The sequence below is a fragment of the Musa acuminata genome, chromosome BXJ2-8 (genome assembly GCF_036884655.1).
Source record: "Musa acuminata AAA Group cultivar baxijiao chromosome BXJ2-8, Cavendish_Baxijiao_AAA, whole genome shotgun sequence".
Classification (NCBI taxonomy): Eukaryota; Viridiplantae; Streptophyta; class Magnoliopsida; order Zingiberales; family Musaceae; genus Musa; species Musa acuminata.
Window position 1 is genome coordinate 46,057,796 of NC_088345.1, and position 21,126 is coordinate 46,078,921.

The 21,126-nt window shown below is 36.7% G+C and overlaps 2 protein-coding genes across 3 annotated transcripts; both read left to right on the top strand.

The window, feature by feature from the left end:
- The first annotated feature begins 174 nt into the window (after window positions 1-174).
- LOC135584948 (mitochondrial thiamine diphosphate carrier 2-like) lies at window positions 175-17,601 on the top strand. 2 transcript variants are annotated; one of them, XM_065121980.1, is made up of 7 exons: window positions 180-405; window positions 1,768-1,884; window positions 9,507-9,618; window positions 11,315-11,442; window positions 14,045-14,197; window positions 15,129-15,278; window positions 17,038-17,601. In XM_065121980.1, exons 1-7 carry the CDS (start codon window positions 289-291, stop codon window positions 17,254-17,256), a joined length of 996 nt encoding a protein of 331 aa, XP_064978052.1. In that variant the 5' UTR covers window positions 180-288; the 3' UTR covers window positions 17,257-17,601. The 2 variants fall into 2 exon arrangements, with proteins under 2 accessions (XP_064978053.1, XP_064978052.1); XM_065121981.1 differs by lacking the exon at window positions 15,129-15,278 and having other exon boundaries at window positions 175-405.
- A 705-nt stretch (window positions 17,602-18,306) lies between these two features.
- On the top strand, window positions 18,307-20,706 carry LOC135619710 (uncharacterized). The gene is made up of 3 exons (XM_065121982.1): window positions 18,307-18,464; window positions 18,552-18,642; window positions 20,360-20,706. The coding sequence occupies exons 1-3, from the start codon at window positions 18,395-18,397 to the stop codon at window positions 20,502-20,504; spliced, it is 306 nt and encodes a 101-aa protein (XP_064978054.1). The 5' UTR covers window positions 18,307-18,394; the 3' UTR covers window positions 20,505-20,706.
- Window positions 20,707-21,126: the final 420 nt, after the last annotated feature.

Here is a 21,126-nt window from a genome sequence, read left to right on the forward strand (position 1 = left end):
TATATATATATATATATATATAATGCGTCTGAAACATTCAATCAACTCATCATGAGATTTAATTGCCAAATAAATAAATAAAATTTCAGCACTGACCATTCAATGCGTCGAAAGACATGCACCGACACGGCACCCTTTTGTGGAATTTACTTGACTTTCTAATATATAATGATTCTGAGGCATAGAAGGAAGGAGTCAGAGAATTGGTCCAAAACAACGCGCTCCATCAATCTGTTCTTTCCGTGAACTCCCGACTCTCTTGCGTGGGGGATAGCCTTCTCTTCGCGGATGGACGAGCCGGGGTCGCTGAGGCGGGCGCTGATCGATTCCCTGGCCGGAGCCATCTCTGGTGGGATCAGCCGGACGGTGACTTCCCCGTTGGACGTTATCAAGATTAGGTTCCAGGTTCGTCTCTGTTTCGTTGGATAAATCCAGTTATTGTCTTTGAAGCGATTTTTCTTCTGATGATCTTTTGTCTGTTCGAAAGAATTTGCGCGTCTTGTACTTTAGGTTTAAGGGTCGTAGTAAAGGGCACAAGAAAGTGGTTATATGATTGGATTGGTTTTGTTTTGTTATATTGACTAAATGTTCCTAGACTTTGTATCAAGTACAATACCTTGTGGAAAGCTAGCCCTACTGAATTCTAAGGCAATATCTATTATGTGACCGACTCCTAGTTTTGCCATAATGTCTCGTGGGGGTCTTCGTTTGGAAAAGAAAAGAGTAAATCCACTTGATCCTTGGAATTAGCTTATTTTTTGGTCTGTAGATTAAGTGGATGCTTGCTGCATATTGGAAGGAAAAGAGTTCCTGTGTACTTTGATTCATTGATTAACACATTGAAGCTTGAAATAAATGAAGAAATTATTAACGGTGATGCATCGTCCAGACAGAAACATTTTGTTTCACTTGCTTGTTGGTAATATTTGTTCTTTCTTGTTGCTATATTGATGGCCCTCCCAGAGTCCCAGTCATGATTGAAAATGAGACTCCATAAAAATCATTACTTCACTTTGTACGTGTGAAGACTTCTTTCTTATACTTGCATAACCACAATGTGAATATAAAGTTGAGAGCCTCATTGCATCACTTAAACTTTTCCTTGAGAATGGGGATATTTAAATTATAATTTATTTTTTGTTTGTATTTATATTAGCAGCTGATAGCCTCTACTACTTTATAGGTTATACTACTTTATAGGTCAATAAGGTGTTTAGGTCTGGTATTCCACACTTTCGCTAATCCATTAGGTTGTTGTCTATCCAAGTACTTTGCTTTTCTACCTTATAATTAATATAAGAAGTTTTGTATTAAAGCTATTATGTTGTTTCCACTCAATTTGCTCCTGCTGTAAGTTTAAGGCAGCCAAAGCTTATTAGAGGAAATGCTCTAGATTTTGGATGGGAAGACCTTATTTTACGCATAAAATATAGTAACATAATTCATAAGTGCCTTTTCTTTCAATTTTTAAAAGCATCCTGCCTCCTTACTGCATAGCAATCATGTGGTGGACATTTTACACTAATAAAATCGTTTTCTTCTTTTGAGTGCAATAATTGTTTTCAATAGTTACAACTGAATGTAATGCTTTTCCTTTGAGAATGAAGTAGTCCTTGTTTGTTTGAATTAGATATATTTATAATTCAAAGAGTGTTTTCTTTCCTATTCCTTGTTCACTATTTAAGGTAGAAAGATTAACTTTCATGTTTCTGGACCTTGTTCTATGCTCGAGCATAACTAATAAATTCTTTAGTAGCTGATTTTCAGGTTCAGTTAGAGCCAACATCCTCATGGGCACTACTACATAGGGATTCATATGGGTCCTCAAAATATACTGGAATTTTGCAATCTTCTAAAGTCATTTTACGAGAGGAAGGTTTGACGGTATGAATTTCTGTAGACAATGTGATTCTTGTTTTTTTTTCTTTATAATTTCTCTCTATCATCACCAATATTTTTTTAAGTATGTCCTTTAATTTTATCAAGAAAATAATATGAAAATATGACTTATTTGTATGGCTTTGAAGTTTAAATATGATCTGACTTAGATGCATGTATCCTTGATTTTTTGACGTATTTTCCTACCATCACCAATCCTCTCAAGGTGTTGGATGATCTGGTAGCCATGGCTTTAAAAAAGACGGATGTCTTTCATTCTATTCCTGGATTGCAGAGATCATGGTCAAATCAGATTCTGCATGCAAGTATTCCATTTATATTATGAAATTAGAATCTATCTCGTAGCTCTCTGAGCTTTTCGCTGGAAATGCTCCTAAAGATCATGTGTCCTTACTCCAAATTCACTGTCTTGGAAATGCACTTGTGGAGACTGTCATGTTTAAGTTCTTAACGTGAAAGAGGAAGGAAAATGGAGTTTGTGGGTGTATGAGGTAAAAATGAAAAGGTGTATCATATTCTGTTCAGGTCAAGTCATTTTTTCATGAAATTTCAGTAAAATCTTCATTTGGATAAGTGTAAGGACTTCCCTGGAATACTGGCTTAAAAAGAATATATGGAGGTTTGTAAAAGAAAAAAAGAATAATAGCTCTTTCAATTATTTATGTGCAAAAAGAATTCAAATAGATTCACAAAGATGCTTCTGATTCATGTGAAAAAATAAACAAAGATTCTCTATATTTTTTCTCAATTTCCTCTTCTCTTCCCCCTTAAACGTCTCCCGTCCTTTTCTCATTTTCAGATGATATTAAATTAGTTTAAGAAAGTGAGAGCTGTGTTAGTGGCTGGGTCACCACATTATGCATATTTAGTATGCATATATAGATCGATATGCCACTAGCTCATCTTTATCTAAATTGTAAAAAATAAAGTGGACCATAAAAATATAAAAATTAATTAACTAGATAGATTTCAAGCAGTATAATCCAATTCTATGGATTATGGCATAACATATCTTAGTGGTTAAGCATATTATCGCAATTTGATATGCAATTATATGAAATTATGGTAAAGTGCACTTGTAATTGATATAACACAAATGGAATTTATGATGTGCCAATTACTATTAAATTAACAAACAAGATACATATATGGTCTAATTACTGATATAAAATGTGACTTTATATCATTTAGCAAGATGACAAGTTGTACTGAATAACAAAGTCATACTCATGGTTGTAGTAACTAGGATGTTTTCCTTTTTTTTAATTTTCTTCTGGTTTAACTACATTCTTATACTTCCCCTTCCCTTCACTCCTCTCCTCTTCTTTTGCTTTTTTAAAGGCTATCAAATAATTTAAAATTGGCTAAAAACATCCAATTCTGATTGAGTTTGATCGATTCTATCTGATTTTAACAAATTTTTGGTTACAAGGCTGAGAAATCAGCAAAAATTGGATCCGTCTACAATTGACATCGGCACAGATTGGGCATATCATATTGGAATAAATTGATATTGCAAGGTATGAGGTCCAATTCAAAAAAGAACACCAATTGAAATCCCACTGCCATTCTAACACAAAATTTGGTGCACACAGAAACAGATCGACAATACTTATTCTTCTTGGATCCACAAATAAAAGAAAAGAAAAATTAAAATAGTTGATTGGCTAATGGTGGAAAAACCAAGAATGCTTACTGTTTCCTTTATAAATTGTACACATTTTTTGCTTTGAATTTTGATACCGGCGTGATACTGAATGGGGGTAAAGTAGTATAGAATTCGAAAGAAAACCGATAGTACAGTTTTTTTGGATGGAAAATGTACAAACTCAATAAAATCGAAAAACAGCTCACCACTCAGTTCAAAATCATAAAGGGATACAGAAAGTTCACCACCCAAAGGAAATTAAACAAGGATATAGAACTGAAAATAAAAGACTCACCACTCAAGGAAGCATCCAAGAGATACAGAGTTTAAGTGAGAACTTCAAGAGAGCTTCTGCAAAATATCATCAGTTTCTAAAGTTTTTTCTAAGTCCTAAACACCAAAATAAATACTAGTGCATGAAATAACCCTTCATGCATAGGGAATTTCGAAATTAAGTGTTTACAGCTGCTAACCAACTCCTTTAATGCATTCCTTGGTCATGAAGAAATGCTCACAGCCGCTAACCAACTCCTTTAATGTATTCCTTGGTCATGAAGAAATGCTCACAGCTGCTAACCAACTCCTTTAATGCATTCCTTTGTCATGAAGAAAAGTACCTTGAAACAACTTTAACTTTGTGCAGGGAATATGTTGATGAGTTGTCATATTTGAGTGGGTTGAGTTGAAGATTATAAGGCATCATTGTTGGCTGAAAAAAATACCATATCATAATCAAGGTTCATATGATTAGATTATAGTAAATTAGACACTCCCGTGTCAATCTCCCCCGGTTGAAAAAGACTTGTCCTCAAGTCCTTGTTTAATTCATCAACATGATTATAAAAAGAATTTAAATCAGCCACATTAAATGTTGGGGATACTCTGTAATCTTCAGGTAGCTCAATCTCATAAGCATTTTTGTCAATTCTCTTAAGCACCTTGAATGGACCATCAGCCTTTGGTTTTAGTTTTTCAAATTTGCCCGGTGGAAACCTCTCCTTCCTTAGATGAATCCAGACCAAATCACCTGAATTAAACTCCATATGTTTTCTGTATTTGTTGGCAGCATGCATGTACCTCTCATTTTGCTTCTCAATGGTTGCTTTCACACCCTCATGCAGCTTCTTTATCTGCTTAGCTCTTTCATCAGTATCTCCACTAAATTGCTTTGTTGTAGAATGAAGGATTAAGTCCAAAGGACTAGCAGGATTAGTATCATAAACAACCTCAAAAGGACTCTTACCGATACTATGATGGATAGAACGATTGTAGGCAAACTCAATTTGTGGAAGAATGAGATCCCACTGCTTAATATTCTTGCTAACATAGCTTCTAAGCAAATTTCCCAAGCTTCTGTTCGTTACCTCAGTTTGCCATCGATTTGTGGATGATGCGAGCTGCTGAAATTCAAAGAAGTACCCAGCTTCCTCCAAAGAGTTCTCTAAAAATGATTAATAAAATTTGAATCTCGATCAGACATCATAGCTCTTGGAATACCATGCAATTTAACAATCTCCTTAAAATACAAATCAGCAATATGAGATGTATCATTCGATTTATTGCAAGGAACAAAGTGAGACATTTTTGAAAATCTGTCAACAACAACCATGATATAATCCTTGTTCCTTTGAGTTCTTGGCAGGTCCAAAACGAAATCAAGACTCACTTCCACCCATGGAGCATTTGGCACAGGCAATGGAGTGTACAATTCAGAATTTTGACTTCTTGTTTTTGCCAAATGACACACTCGGCATTGCTTTACATGTCTTTCCATATCTCTAAACATCTTTGGCCAATAGAAGTTTGATTGAATAAGAGCTAAAGTTTTATCTTTACCGAAATGTCCACCCAAAGCACCATCATGAGATTCAGCTAGAATTACTTGTCTCAAAGAACAAGATGGAACACATAAAGCATTAGCTTGAAAAAGAAAATCATCAAGGATGGAAAATTGTTGAAAGGAACCTGATTTGCAATTCTGCCATATTGAGCCGAAATCCACATCATTCTCATAGAGATCTTTGAACGTCTCAAATCCAACAACTTTGACTTCTATTGCTGATAATAAAGAATACTTTCTGCTCAATGCGTCAGCAACAACATTTTGAACACCAGATTTGTGCTTAATTGTAAAGTTATAAGATTGCAAAAACTCTACCCAAGCTGTATGCCTCTTGTTTAGCTTGTGTTGGTGATTTATGAACTTTAATGCTTTATGATCTGAATATAGCACAAATGACTTGGCAAGAAGGTACTGACTCCAATGAGATAAAGCTCGATATATGGCATAGAACTCCTTATCATAGGTAGAATATTTTCTTCTTGTATCATTCAGCTTCTCACTAAAAAATGCAATCGTCTTTCCGTCTTGACTCAAAACAGAATCAATTCCCACATTAGATGCATCACATTCAATCTCAAACACATTGTCAAAATTTGGTAGAACTAAGATAAGAGCTTCGGTCACCTTTCTTTTTAAAAGCTCAAAAGCATCATTAGCCTCATTAGTCCATTTAAATTTATCACATTTTAGACATTCGGTGATTCGAGCGACAATAGAGCTGAAATTCTTGATAAATCTTTTGTAAAAAGAAGTTAAGCCATGGAAACTCCTCACATCATGCAATGAAACAGGTGTTGGCCAACTGAGAATACCTTCTACCTTACTTTGATCCATTACGATTCCATCTTTTGAAACAACATACCCCAAAAACACAACACTAGATGTAAAAAAATCACACTTCGTTAAATTAGCATAAAGCTTTTGTTGCCTCAAAATAAGAAAGACTTTTTTCTAATGATTCATATGCTCCTCTTCGCTCTTGCTGTATACCAATATATCATCAAAGTAAACTACAACAAATATTCTAATGCATGGCTTAAGTATGTGATTCATAAATCTCATAAAAGTGTTAGGAGCATTAGATAGCCCAAATGGCATAACTAACCATTCATATAAGCCTTCTCTAGTTTTAAATATTGTTTTCCACTCATCTCCAGGCCTCATTCTTATTTGGTGATAACCACTCCTCAAATCAATTTTAGAGAAAATAGAAGCACCACATAATTGATTAAGTAAATCATCTAACCTTGGAATGGGAAAACGATAATCCACTGTGATTTTGTTGATAGTACGGCTGTCCACACACATTCTCCAAGAACCATCCTTCTTAGGCGCCGACAAGGCTAGAACCGCACAAGGACTCATGCTCTCCCGAATTAACCCCTTTTCACTAATTCTTCAACTTGCCTTTGAAGTTCTTCATGTTCCTTGGGACTCATTCTGTACGCTACCTTATTAGGTAGAACTGCCCTCGGAATAAGATCAATGTTATGTTGGATGCCTCTCAAATGTGGAATGCCATGTGGAATATCTTCCGGTATATCATATTAAAATTCCTCTAGGATTGGTTTTATGATTATCGGTGTCTCCTTATGTTGTTCGTTCTCCTCTACTACCATTAGGGCCAAAATATGACCACCCTTGTCTAATTTACATTTGCATTCATCATAAGACATAAAAGCACTAACTTCCTTTTTTGGTGCACTGATTTCAGAAGGTTGTAATGGAGCTAAGACAATCTTCTTTTCATTCACCTTAAAAGAGTAAGTATGTTTATAACCGTCATACAACACCCTTCTATCATAATGCCAAGGTCTTCCCAACAGCAACTGACAAGCATCCATTGGAGCAACATCACACCATATTTTGTCTTTATAATATTTGTCAATAGAAAACGAAACTAAACATCTTTTAGTTACCTTGATGTCATTTCCTTTTTGCAATCAACGTAATTGATACAGATGTGGACGAGGGGTTGTATCCAACTTTAGCTTTTGCATCGTTTCCAAGATACCACATTCTCAAAACTGCCGCTGTCGATGATCACTAAGCACACCTTGCCAAGAGAAGTGCATTTAGTGTGAAACACGTTTTTTCTCACCTAACTTTCATCTTCGGCCATATAAGACACTTGTAAGCTATGTTGCAATACAATAGATAAACCATGATCTGCATAAGTAATCTCTTCCTCATCATCATCATCGTATTTCGGTTCGTCGTCAGCTTTATCTTCTCCTCCATCACTATGATCTTCAACCAAAGTTACAATCCTCATATTTGGACAATTTGAAGCAATATGCCCAAAACCATGACATTTGAAGCATTTTCGGCCACTTGGGGTAGAAGAATTAGGTGTTTTTTTGCTCCCACCAGATTCTTCACCCTTTTCTTGCACTTTCATTATCACATTGCTTTGGACAGTAGGCTTGGAACTTCCTACTTTTGTATAGCCTTCTTTTGAGTCATACCGAGAACTCTTTTCAAACTTCTGTTGCTTTTCAACTTTTAATGCCAGCTTACTCACATTATTTAAAGACCAATATGGCTGCAGTTGAACAACTTTAGCAATCTCATACTTCAGACCTCCTATGAATCTTGCAATGGTTTACTCTTTTGGTTCCACAAGCTCTCATTTTAACATTAGGTTATCGAATTTTGCAATGTACTCTTCCACACTAAGATTTTTTTGTTTAAAATCATGGATTTTGAGAAAGATCTCTTGCCGATAATTGTTAGGTAAATATTTTCTCTTCAGCACCCTTTTTATTTTTTCTCATGTCACGATCTTACTCTTCCCCTCACGTTCTCTTTGTTTCTTCAGATTTTCCCACCAAAAAGATGCATTCCGTCTAAGTTTTAGTGCCACAAGTTTGACATTCTTTTGTTTTGGTGGTTCATGAAAATTGAAAATTCTTTCTACTGTATTAAGCCAATCGATAAAGTCATCAACATTTATTTTACCTTCAAACTTTGGAATCTCCAATCTGGGGTTATATTTATTCTATCACTCGTCTTGGACTCTATTTCTTGTCCGACATCTTTTCGACTCCCTTGGGAGAGGAGGTGTATCTTTATCATAAGTATATTCATGGACATCATTTTCATGCTGATTTTGTCTACTTTGAAGTTCTTCGATTATTTCATTCTTTTCTTGTAGACTACGCAGCAATCTTCGTAGTTGCAGCCTCAACGACTCAGCATCTTCTTCATGGTCGCTACCTTCACCAACTATATCTTTTCCATTCTGCCTTGCCATGATCTCTAGCCTTTAGCTCTGATGACTGATACCGGCGTGATGCAGAATGGGGGTAAAGTAGAATAGAACTCGAAAGAAAACCGATAATACAGTTTTTTCGGATGGAAAATATACGAACTCAATAAAATCGAAAAACAGCTCACCACCCAGTTCAAAATCACAAGGGGAAACAGAAAGTTCACCACCCTAAGGAAATTAAATGAGGAAACAGAACTGAAAATAAAAGACTCACCACTCAAGTAAGCATCCAAGAGATACAGAGTTTAAGCGAGAACTCCAAGAGAGCTTCTACAAAATATCATCAGTTTCTAAAGTTTTTTCTAAGTCCTAAACACCAAAATAAATACTAGTGCATGAAACAACCCTTCATGTATAGGGAATTTCGAAATTAAGTGTTTACAGCTGCTAACCAACTCCTTTAATGCATTCCTTGGTCATGAAGAAATGTTCACAGCTGCTAACTAACTTCTTTAATGCATTCCTTTGTCATAAAGAAAAGCACCTTGAAACAGTTTTAACTTTGTGCAGGGAATATACTGATGAGCTATCATATTTGAGTGGGCTGAGTTAAAGATTATGAGGCATTATTGTTGGCTGAAAAAAATACCATATCATAATCAAGGTTCATATGATCAGATTGTAGTAAATTAGACACTCCCGTGTCAAATTTCTTCATATATTTTTGCATCTTTTAAAGTTTTAATGCAATTAATGTTATTTTTCCCTATAAAGAGTATTAGAAGTCTAAGACAACATAATACATTAAGGGAAACATTATGAAGTAGCCCCAATTTTTTTTACATTTGAAGAGAGTTATTGTTGTTTTGTTCTGGTTTCATTGGAATAGTCTCATGAAACAGGGCTTTTGGAGAGGGAATGTTCCAGCTCTGCTATTGTACATGCCTTATACTGCTATACAATTCACAGTACTGCACAAATTGAAAACTATTGCAGCAGGTTCATCCAAGGCAGGTATGTAATTCTTGGGAGAGGTGATTGATTTTCTGCTTAAAGATTTGTATGTGCTTATTTGTTCTGTTCTGTTTCGTTCAATTTTAACTATATATATATATATATATGTATATATATATATGTATATATATATGTATATATATATGTATATGTATATATATATATATATTCATTAGTATCTCCCTAACGTTTTGATGCTTTATTACCCATATAACCTAGAATGTGGAAGATTATAGGTTGTTGCATGGATGCAGATGTGGGGTGTGTCAACTTAGTTTGGTTTGTGTTACATTGAGGTTAGGGTTTGTTATTCCATTATTCTAATTCAGTAATTCCAAATTATTACATAAATAACTTAGTTAAGTTTTTACTACAATGGGTAAGTTATTGTGGTATTGTAAATTCATTAGACATGAATTTAACTAGGTCAAGAACATTGCTTGTAGAAGATCTCAAAGTCTTGGAGTCAATGATAGATCTTTACTGTTCATGGCTTTGATGTTTTGGACTTTGTTGAATGGAGTTTAGAGTACTCAATTGAACATTATTTTGAACTATAGTTAAGATTGTTACTTGTTCCAAAATCCTCATTGTTTGAAATAGTCTTGGCATTTGTTTCAAATTTTATTTCGTGGATTTGTTATCTGCTAGTCATTGTAATATCCAAGGTCTTTAATTTTGAATGATACTGCTCATATCAGGTGGTACGTACCAGTTCGCTAGCAGACTGATACACAGATCGCCCGCTATTGGGCGGTACCATCGATTGGATTGTTTTCGTCCCATTTTAAATTGGCGGTGACCGAAGGAGAAGAAAGAAGAGGGGCGACCAAGGGAGAAGAAAGAAAAGGGAGAAGGGAAAGAAAGAAAAGGGAGAAGAAGAGGAGTACCTGCACCGCTCTCCCTTCTCGTCTGTCGGTGACTTCTCATCCACGTGGGAAGAAGAGCCGACGTCGCGAGGAGAAGATGCGACGTCGTGGCGAAATTTTTTTTTTTTACTTATATATATATATATTTCGAGCGGTATACCGAAATATTTCGCTCGGTATATAGTACCATACCGTACCGAGCGATTCTCGAAACTCCAGTACGGTACGAAATTTCAATCCTTAGTAATATCTATATTACCATGGTGTTATTATGATTTTTGAAGACTTATTGAATGAATGTTTCATCTTATATTTATTAGTTTTGCATTAATTGGTGTGGTTGTCGCTGATAATCTCTAGTTTATATCATTGTAGTTTATCTAATCATATGATATATTGCTTAATCTCTTTGTTGTTTCTTTTGATAATTTTAAGGATAGAATGTGAAGATGTAACTACGCTGGTCATAGGATTCCTTTTCTAGTTACCTAATTTGTTACATGCCTATGACCATATTGGTAATTATATCATTAATTTTGTCTTTTTTGTAAACTATGTTGCTTTTACCCTTTCTTGGAATTCTTATGACCACTACTTATGTTGCTGAATATTGAGGAACACTTATGCTGCATGTTTCAGCATCTATGACTGTTGATTATTGATTTATTCTGTTTTGAGCATATATTCTATGGATCTCTATGTAGTGATAATTGCACTTCAATTAATCTTATTTGCATTATTTGGTGCGATTAGTTTAGTCAAGGTTGTCTGCTTTGTTTTAGTATTCTCATTTGGCATGCTTTACCTGATTAATTGTTCCTTTTCAGAGGATCACTTGAAGTTGAGTCCTTATTTGCCTTACTTGAGTGGGGCATTAGCGGGATTTGCAGCCACAATAGGATCATATCCTTTCGATCTTCTAAGAACCATTTTAGCATCACAGGGTGAGCCGAAGGTATATATTGATTTGCATTGTGCTTTTGGATATCTGAAGTATAAGTTAAAAATCCAGCCTTTAATTTGTAGTTCTAACACCATGTCCTCAATTATATTTTACCAGCTGTAAAGATCCGTAGTCTTGAAAGTTGAAACTGCCATTATCTGAACTATTAAAGTATAAAAAAATGGATTTTATTGGCTCCATTAGTTGCAATGCTGGCTAATATATTTGCATTGGTACTCGTCACGAAGGAAGTTGCTAATTTAACTTCACCTGAAAAGGTGTTCTTGACCTTAGTGGTATCCCATGATCACTTATTCTACATACCCTAAAATTATTTAATTCACATTGAATACACATATATCTTTATACAAAAAGGGTGAAATTCATGCACATCTTAAAATTTCATAAGAAAGATGAACATGCCTTATGGCCTTTTACTTGAGCATGAGTTCAGCATGTGCTGACATGGACTTGGATGTGACAACTTGTGGCTTTCATTCCATTCATGGTGAATGGTGAAATAGATTCATTTATGTAATCATTTAGCTTTTCAGCTAATTATCGTTCTACACCCAGGAACTCCATTCAGTTAAATATGAACTTGGCACATAGTTTCATGTATTGATATCATGGACATGTTCTGGTCTTAACTAGCTTAAACACTATTATGCTATACTATCTATGCTATTGATTAAGCGTCAGGTATAGTACAATAAACAACGTGCCTACGCACTGGTCTTCATGGTGGCATTGACCTTTCCAAGGAGTAACTATAGATGGTGCATTGCCCGGTATGGATGGCCATGCTAATCCTTCTTATGCTAAATTGCATATAAAATAATGATGTCAAGAGGTGTTTAAATGTGCTCAAACGAGGTGAGTTTAGGTCCGAGTGCCCCCTACTTAGGTTGGCCTACTAATGATCATTAGAGCTCTTGAACTAATTTAATTATTTATTTTTTCTAATTAAGTGATCTATAAATGGATAGATACATGTAACTTTTGTTTCGTGGTAATCATTTTGCATATGCAATGATATAAAACAGAGGTTTTGATTGAAGTTCTTGTTTTAATGATGGACATTGATATCTTATAGATAGAGATGTCAGTTATGCCCGCAGGTACCTGTTCCTATGGGAACCTGCTCCTAATGGGGTGGGGATGTGGAGAATAAGCAAGGATGGGGGTATTTTCTATTATCCGTGCAGATATGGGATGGTAATGGGTAGAGTAGCCCCACTCCGTCCCCACTCCATTAATATATGGGCCTAGATGCTAGGCCCGGATGCTTGGCGCGTCTAATTCAAATCAGATTAGGTTGAACCTTGGTTAAGTTGATTGCGAGTTATTTGTGAGCTATTTGGTTCGATTGAACTAGATAGAACAATCTCAATATTCAATAGTAACACCCCCTCCCTTGGCTTGTGTCCAAGGAATGGATTCAACATTCAACAATTATTATTATTTATAATTGTGAATTAGTTTGAATTAATTAGGAGAATGTGGAGAACTCGTGGGTTCCCCGCCTTTAGTGGGGATTCCCGATCCCTGTCCCCACCCAATCTGAATGGGGAATGGGGTGGGAGTAGGGGATAAGATGAGGATGGGGACGGGAGAAGCATTCCTTGCCTTGCCTCACTCCGTTGAGAACCCTACTTATAGAGCTTAGCCTAGCGCTTTTGACAAAGTTATTGCATAAATAATTCTAGCTAGTTGCATTATTGTTTTCAAAAGAACTAGGCACAAAAGTGAGAGGGAGTAAGTTGTTGATTAGTTAGTTCGGTTGAGCCAACTCTAATTCCAATTGATTGAACCCAATCAAAGTCTAATCGAATCCTTGCTTTATTTGGTTTAGGCGCAAGCTTGAGTCGCCCAGCGCCTCGACTAAGGTGCATTCTCGAGTGGTGCCTCATTGAATCGCCTCGCTCGGATTTGTTATGAGGCTCTTAGGCCTCATCTCGCTTAGGCGCCTGGACAAGTGCTTAGTGAAAACATTGGGTAACAAAAATGTTAAACCTTTATTTTCTTGTATCTAGTCATCGCAACTAATAGCTTCAAAAGATGTTTAGGTAGGAGGTACTTCAGACATACTACTTAGCTTGTTCCACATCATCAAAATCAATTATTTTTTAAACTCTAGCGCACATTATGAAAGTCACAATTGCCATTGGGATACTAGATCCTCTGTCTACCCTTTTAGAAGTAGCACTATCTAAATTCTACCATCGCTTCAAATCTGGATTGTTATAAATGCAACTATTTAGTATCTTCTGGATACTGTTGACTCTGTCGGACTTCCATGCTTTTCTTCTTCCCTATAATCTAACCAATTGTTTTGTCTCTGCTGGTCCAGCGGTCAGCTACTATTTAGTCTAGAAAGTCTGCAACTGGGATTTCCTTTTATAATTGTATCAGTACATCATGGAATGTCTATTCAATCTGTTTTTTTCTGAGGAAAAGTTTATCCTGTGTCTATAAATGAATCCAATATATTCAATGATAGTGAAGTTTTCTACACTAATTAAAGTTGAGATTTTCTTGAGTCATTGCAATTTAAGCACTGAATGCATTGTGAGTCTGGGTGGTGACTGTGAGATCTTATGATGGTATGTAGGTCTATTCCACCATGAGATCTGCTTTTCTTGACATAATCAGAACTCGTGGTATACGGGGATTATATGCCGGATTATCGCCTACACTTGTTGAAATTATTCCTTATGCCGGCCTGCAGATTGGATCATTTGACACTTTCAAGAGATGGATGATGGTAAACTTTGAAAATTCTGTGTTTTCTTTTTTACTTCGTTGAAAAGGTTGATAGTATGTAGCAAGTGTTGCATTGTAGCTACTATCAATGGTGTTTGTTACAATTGAACTGGCATAAATTGATGGAACAGGAACTTAACCATAATCTAATTGTACTAATAGCAACCTGTACACACTGCAACATCTGGACTGGAAATATTATATTCTATCAGTGGAAATATCAGATAACTAATTTGGTAGTTCTATTTATGCAATTACATACATCTTGTGCATATGTACCATTCCATCAAAGCTAAAAATTAATGTCTTTTCAGCTTTGAGAATTTTTTTATCATAAAAAAATTTTGCATACCTGGTATCTTAAAATACTTTGCAAATTGGAATGCACAAATTCTACCATCTAAATTCATATTAGATTGTACAAGTAGTGAATGAAACAACACTGTTATTCCAAATAGGTATTAGCAGTTTGCATGTATTTGTATTTTTATGTATATTCATTTATGTTAAACATAGTGTCTACCATATTAACATGCTAAATTGGTAACAAGGATTTGATGATTAAGGATACAGATTTGTTGGAATTCAATATTCTAATATGTATCAGATAAAAAAATATTAGTATACATATACAAGTATGCAGATTAGTAAATAGAAACACACATATCATACACATGGATATATAAAAGTATGAATGTATGTATATAAATATTTATACATTTATCTATATGTTAGTTCTGCTGGCATGTTCTGTTAAAGAATTTGGGTTAACCACTCTAGTGTCTATTATATTTATATATCTTGGTAGGTTAAAGCATAAATTTAAATGATACATCAATTCATTTAAGATTGTGTAACTGTTACTTTACTTTATATCTGCTAGCCTTTCATCATATGATCATAATCAGAATTGTGATTTTTCCTACATACAGGCATGGAATAGATACAGATTTTCCAATATTAACCCAGTGAGGCGAGATGACTCTCCTTCTAGCTTCCAGTTATTTCTATGTGGGTTGGCAGCTGGAGCATGCGCCAAAGTCATATGTCACCCTCTTGATGTGGTCAAAAAGAGATTCCAGGTAACTTTCATGAATCACACCATTAGGTAATGCAGGATGACTTAAAAGAAGTACTTTGTACCAAGGTTCGCAATACCGTATCGTACCGGTGTTTCGACCTGGGCTCGGTACCGGTACGATACGGTATACCGAGCGGTATATTCAGATGTGCCGAGTACTGTAGCACTGCTACAGTGCACTTAGACCGGTAACAGGCGGTCCGCGTATCGGCCACCTGTCGGACCGGTACGTACCGCCCGTACCGGGCTGTCACGGACTTAGCTGGTTTTGCCTAAGTCGTGCGGCACCCTTGCGTGTCCGTCCGCAAAGGTCAGCCTCCCATTGTCCCTTAGGACCAACAAAAGAGAGAACGGGTTAGAGAGAACGCCTCAATCGGGATCCACAAGCAAACATCTCCGAAAAACACTTCATAGACAATGCAAATTACAAACAGACTTTACAAGCTCTGAACAGTGGCACAACAAAGGGTAAAATGGTCTATTACAGACCGAGAATCTCTCGCACGTGTTCACATGACACAACCTTTATTTACAAGCCTAAAGAGGCCACCAACCCAACTAAAGTGGGACTATTAAGCCTTCGACCGCCCCTCTACATGCTGTACAAGGCATGAACATGCCAAAAGACACGGACATACATAAGCATTACATCAAACATCCTGTTTCGAAGTTTGTCCGTGACAGGGCGGTACAGTTAAGTACTGCAGACACTGTTTTGTACATCCAATCTAGATCCTTCAATATCAAAAAGAGATTCTAGGTAACTTTCATGAATCACACCATTAGGTAATGCAGGATGACTTAAAAAAAGTACTTTGTACATCCAATCTAGATCCTTCAATATCAATGGACAATAGTTTAGAATAAGGAAAGAAAATTTTGATATATGCTCTGTACCAGTCCCAGGATCAGACTGGTACGGGTGTGGTCCATGCCGGCATACTGACACCGTATGCTGGCATGTACCATGGTACCAAGGGAGGAGGGTTTTGGGAGAACAAAGAAGGAAAAACTAGGAGGAAAAGGAGGCAGTGGTGGAAGACGAAAAGAAGCATCGGAGATAAAGCATGTGGCAGGCGGTTAGTGATGGCCAGCCAGTGGCAGACCAGAAAAAGGGAAACAAATCAATGATCTGACATTAATAAAATGGGGATCAGATCCCCAAAATGGGACGGTCTGCGTTCCAATTTGTACCCAAATCAATAAATACAGGTTGGTATGGCCCTGTCCTGGTGAAATTGAGCTACTACTTTAACTGATTCCTATGGACCAGTATGGATCAGTAAATAAGGGATGTCACTTTTGACATTAGTTTTTATAATTTTCTCACATGATCCTTTTAGTCAAAACTAATGAGTGAAGACTTTCCTGCTTTCCAAACAGGTTCTCTTTTTTCTGTGGCAATCTATATCGGTTTAACGTGTTAAATTGGAATACCTCCTGCCTAGGATTAAATATTGCGGGTGTTTCAAGCATTTGTTCCCAAGACTGCCACGTGCACTTCAAAGTAGACCTTGATTTGGTGGAGCTGTTAATCAATTCAAAATAGATACGAAGATAGTTCTACTTATCAATCTCAAATGGTCATCTAAATCAAGTAGAATCTCAGATGTCATTGCACATTCAAATAATTGGGGTCATCTTTCAACTACATGAACATTCTAATAAGAGTCTTCTCAATGTGTATTATTTATTCCATTGCTACTATACATGTTCAACTTTAGGTTGAAAACAACAATAAACTTGCTCTTGCCTTGCAGATTGAAGGTCTACAGAGACATCCGAAGTATGGGGCACGAGTAGAGAACCACAGATACAAGAATATGTACCATGCCCTACAACAGATCCTACGTTCCGAAGGTTGGCATGGTCTCTACAAAGGCATCTTCCCCTCATTAATAAAATCTGCTCCAGCTAGTGCTGTCACATTTGTCTCATACGAGTACACCTCACGATGGTTGGAGTCCCTACTCCCTTGAGGAACATCGATAATTGATTGGTTTATTGGTTCCATACAGCAATTTCTTTTTCCCTTTTATCCAACTGAGGTTTTGGTGCATCAGGTGAGTTTTTGCAAGCCCATGCAATCTCGAAGCAGGATTAGGATGCTCATTCATTCTTACATTTGCTGTAACAAGCCCCTGTCTTTTGTAATATAAATAAATCACCAGGGCAAAATGACATAGCTCTGTGACTTTTCCCCGCAGGATAGATGATGTGTTCATCTCTGAACACGAGGGAAGTGTGAATTTTGGTTCCTGTGTTTTAAGAAACACACTGGATTATGTTTATACCCGGATGATCATCATTGATCTTACGCATCCTATCGCAGTTTGTTGGCAGTTGTTACACGCGATAATGCATAAAAATTTTCCCTGTTATTTGCATCATATTGCAGAATTGTTCACTGTTCTATTTGCATCTAAGATTTATCCTTGTTAAAGTGGCATCAGATAACAACGGCTGTTCGATAGCAAGTACGATCGTACTACTATCAGAATATCCGTGGTTTTCGGATGTGTGGGTCATATCGGATCCAATGAGGTACTCTCGGATCTGATAAACCATGAGTTCCAAGCCTCTCATTTGAAAATTTTAACCTTCGTTATGTTGACTTGTTCACCCCACGATCCGTATCGAAACTTACTCGAGACGTACTGATCAGGTTTGAAATGAGGCGTTTTCATGATGGATCGATCGGATGTCGGATCGGATCTTGTGATCATTGTCCGGTCCAATATGCCGATTGACTAGAATCCGACACTGTACGGTGACCGTGTCATCACCAGGTGGTTTCTCAACCCATGAGCGAGTTGAAGCCCGCGGTTTGCGACCTCGCCGAGCCCTATCAGAAATGGATCCGATGCAGCAATCATTACAAAGAAGACCCTACCCACCAGTTACTTGTTGACACCTTAACTGTCCTTGTGCCCTTTCACCGACGGATGGAATTGTGTGATACAATTTAAAATGAATGACGAATGGGCTGCCGTCAAAGGCGTACTCTCTTTCGTTTCTTCGTCCTCGTCGCCGCCTATAAAATCCCGCCTTAAGTCGACCAAAGAAGCAGCGTGAGGAGAAGAAGAAGAAGAAGCGAAGACAGATATCTAGTTGCAAATGGCGGAGAAACCGACCACCATGGAGTCGATGAGAAAGTGGGTCGTCGAGCACAAGCTTCGGGCCGTCGGTGAGTCCAGATTTCTTTGTTTTGAGAGGGTTTTGGGTTGTTCTTTGACATTCTTTGTTTTCCCCCTTTTCCTTGTGGACTCAAAAGGGTGCCTTTGGCTGACGGGAATCGGGAGCTCGATCGCCTACAACTGGTCGCAGCCGAACATGAAGCCCAGCGTCAAGATCATCCATGCTAGGTCTCATTTTTCGACCTTATTTTAGTCTTAGTTTTCTCTACTTCATCTCTGCTTTACTTTCTGTTTCAATTCGCAAGCCCTAAATATATTTCCGAACACATACTTGGATGTTCCTTTAAAAGTACTAGATTTGATGTTTACTGCTAAGATTTTGCATATATGCTCGTGGTTGTTGTTTACTTCAATTCCCATATTTGATGTTTACTTCAGTTCTCACATTTGAAGCAAAACGGAAATAATTTTCAGCAAAAAGAAATTAAGAAGGGAAAATCTAGTTTATAAATAGACAATGTTTGTTGTATGCTATGTATTTTCTTAGAGATATGATTGGGTGTCTCTTAGGCAATGACTTGACGTGCGAGCGAACGATACTAAAGTGACTGAAAGTTTTTAACATATGACCTAATTATGATCCTAAAGATATGATCCGAACTCATAACTTAATTAGATACCATCTTAAAGATATGATCCTAATCCGGAAACTTAAGCTCTTGGGAAATGATCCAATATAAGATTTAACATATTTGATGACATTTTCTCCTTGTCACCTGGTGCTAATTGATAATATGGAACACATGAATCTGGAATATGGTATGTTAAGACTTTCCATTGGCTCGGTCATGCAGGAACATCCAATAGAAGTAACAGGTCACCGTTAGAAGTCACCTTTAGGTAGTCTCTTGTAGTCTGTATCTGAATCTGTCAGCTTTTGGCTATATATGGTAGGTTGGTATAGTCAACTAAAATGTATAATATGGTTAGATTATATTGACTAAAAGTTATTCGATCTTTGTCTCCTTAAATCATGCAGCAAATTGCCTGTTCGTTTAACATATGTGGTATGATTTTATACTGAACCAGCAAAAAAAGGCTAAAGCGACTGAAAGTTTTAATTAATACGGGTACACATACAAATCATTGCTCTTGAAGCATCAATCGTGACCATCGGGTGAATTTTTTTTGTTGATTATCCAGTAAGTAGCATCATACTGTACTAGGCTGCTTCCGTTGTATGAAAATTAGAACTATAACACTTCATTACTGTCCATAAACCCTATTAATGCAAATGGAAAGTTGCAAGTATTGGGCACATTATGGTTGATAATTGAACTTGATGATACTTCAGGTTTGACTTCTGTTCGTAGATTGAGGATGCTAAGAGTATCTAAAACAGAAACCCTGTACAAATTAAGAAAGTCCAAGTCAGCATCTCATAGGGAATTTGGTTTGTGTGCTTTCGTCCTATGAAACATATAGTTAGCATGCATCATGATGAAGTCATGTACGATCACATAAGAGTTAATGTGTTTGCACATTTTTGGACCAACAAAAGTGATGCCTCGAAGTTACATTAGAATTAATTTGTGTCTTCATTTTCCATGTTATGGCATTATCTTGTATTTGGTCCGAATGTAATTGGCTCTGCTTGTTGGTTGACTTACTCCCGTAGTAGGAAAATCTCATACAGGTGGATGCTTTTGTTAATTCCATAAGCTTTGGCAGCTTATAGTTCAAATTCCCGACTCACTTATCGGTGCTCAGAGTTATCTTGTTGCTCGACCTGCTGAATTTGTTGTTCCATCCCAAAATGCATTCCGCAATATCATTAATTTGCTAATGGATTCTTCCCTCCAGTTTGATGCCGTGAAATTAGTCTCTAGGTTTCAGCTGCAAACTTTGCCAATTACCCTTCGTCACCTGGAAATACATTTTACAGGTTACACGCCCAGGCTCTCACGCTGGCCGCCTTAGCTGGAGCAGCGCTTGTCGAGTACTATGACCATAGCACAGGATCTGGAACAAAGGTGAACCAGTACGCAAAGCAATTCCTTACGATGGATACTCATCCGCAGAAAGATTAGGAGGGAATAAGCCGCTCCATTTGCATCATGTGGAGAACAAGTTAACAAGTTATCAGACATTTCTAACAAGTTATCTTTATTATTGTTGTTGTTATTATGAGAAGTTAGATCTTCTGTGTCTAATTGCTTTTCTTTTTCACTGTTTTGTATTCGGTTTATTGTGAAGTTATCATCCTTAGTAAACAGTGCCATTCTGCATCAAGATGCCCCAGAACTCATATGGTACATGTGGTTTCTAAAGCTTTCATCCATTCATTTTCCAGTCTTTTATCATCTGTACATATGTGCGACATTAGGGTGCATCTTTTCTCTTGTTTTTCTCAATCTTCCCATCACCTGATGGAGCAAAAACACGATATCATGTTCAACATTTTATGTCGTTTTTCGCATGTGATCTTAATCATCGTTCATATGACAATTATATGTAGTCGATCGAGACTAAACAACGGATATACAAACTAGACATATCATATCAATATGATTCTTTAAGCAGAATATTATGTGATTATAATGCTTAATCATTCATAGCAGATGACAGCTCAACATAATATTTGATAGAAAGAATAAAAAATTATTGAAGAAGTTTTATTGAAGAAATTTTAGTTTTAGTTTGAATGCAGTA

Coding starts and splice junctions, on each gene's coding strand:
- LOC135584948 (XM_065121980.1), top strand. CDS start 289: ATGGACGAGCCGGGGTCGCTGAGGCGGGCGCTGATCGATTCCCTGGCC. Junction 1,885..9,506: donor TACGAGAGGAAGGTTTGACG/GTATGAATTTCT, acceptor CTCATGAAACAG/GGCTTTTGGAGAGGGAATGT. Junction 14,198..15,128: donor CTTTCAAGAGATGGATGATG/GTAAACTTTGAA, acceptor TCCTACATACAG/GCATGGAATAGATACAGATT.
- LOC135619710 (XM_065121982.1), top strand. CDS start 18,395: ATGGCGGAGAAACCGACCACCATGGAGTCGATGAGAAAGTGGGTCGTC. Junction 18,465..18,551: donor GCACAAGCTTCGGGCCGTCG/GTGAGTCCAGAT, acceptor TGGACTCAAAAG/GGTGCCTTTGGCTGACGGGA. Junction 18,643..20,359: donor GTCAAGATCATCCATGCTAG/GTCTCATTTTTC, acceptor TACATTTTACAG/GTTACACGCCCAGGCTCTCA.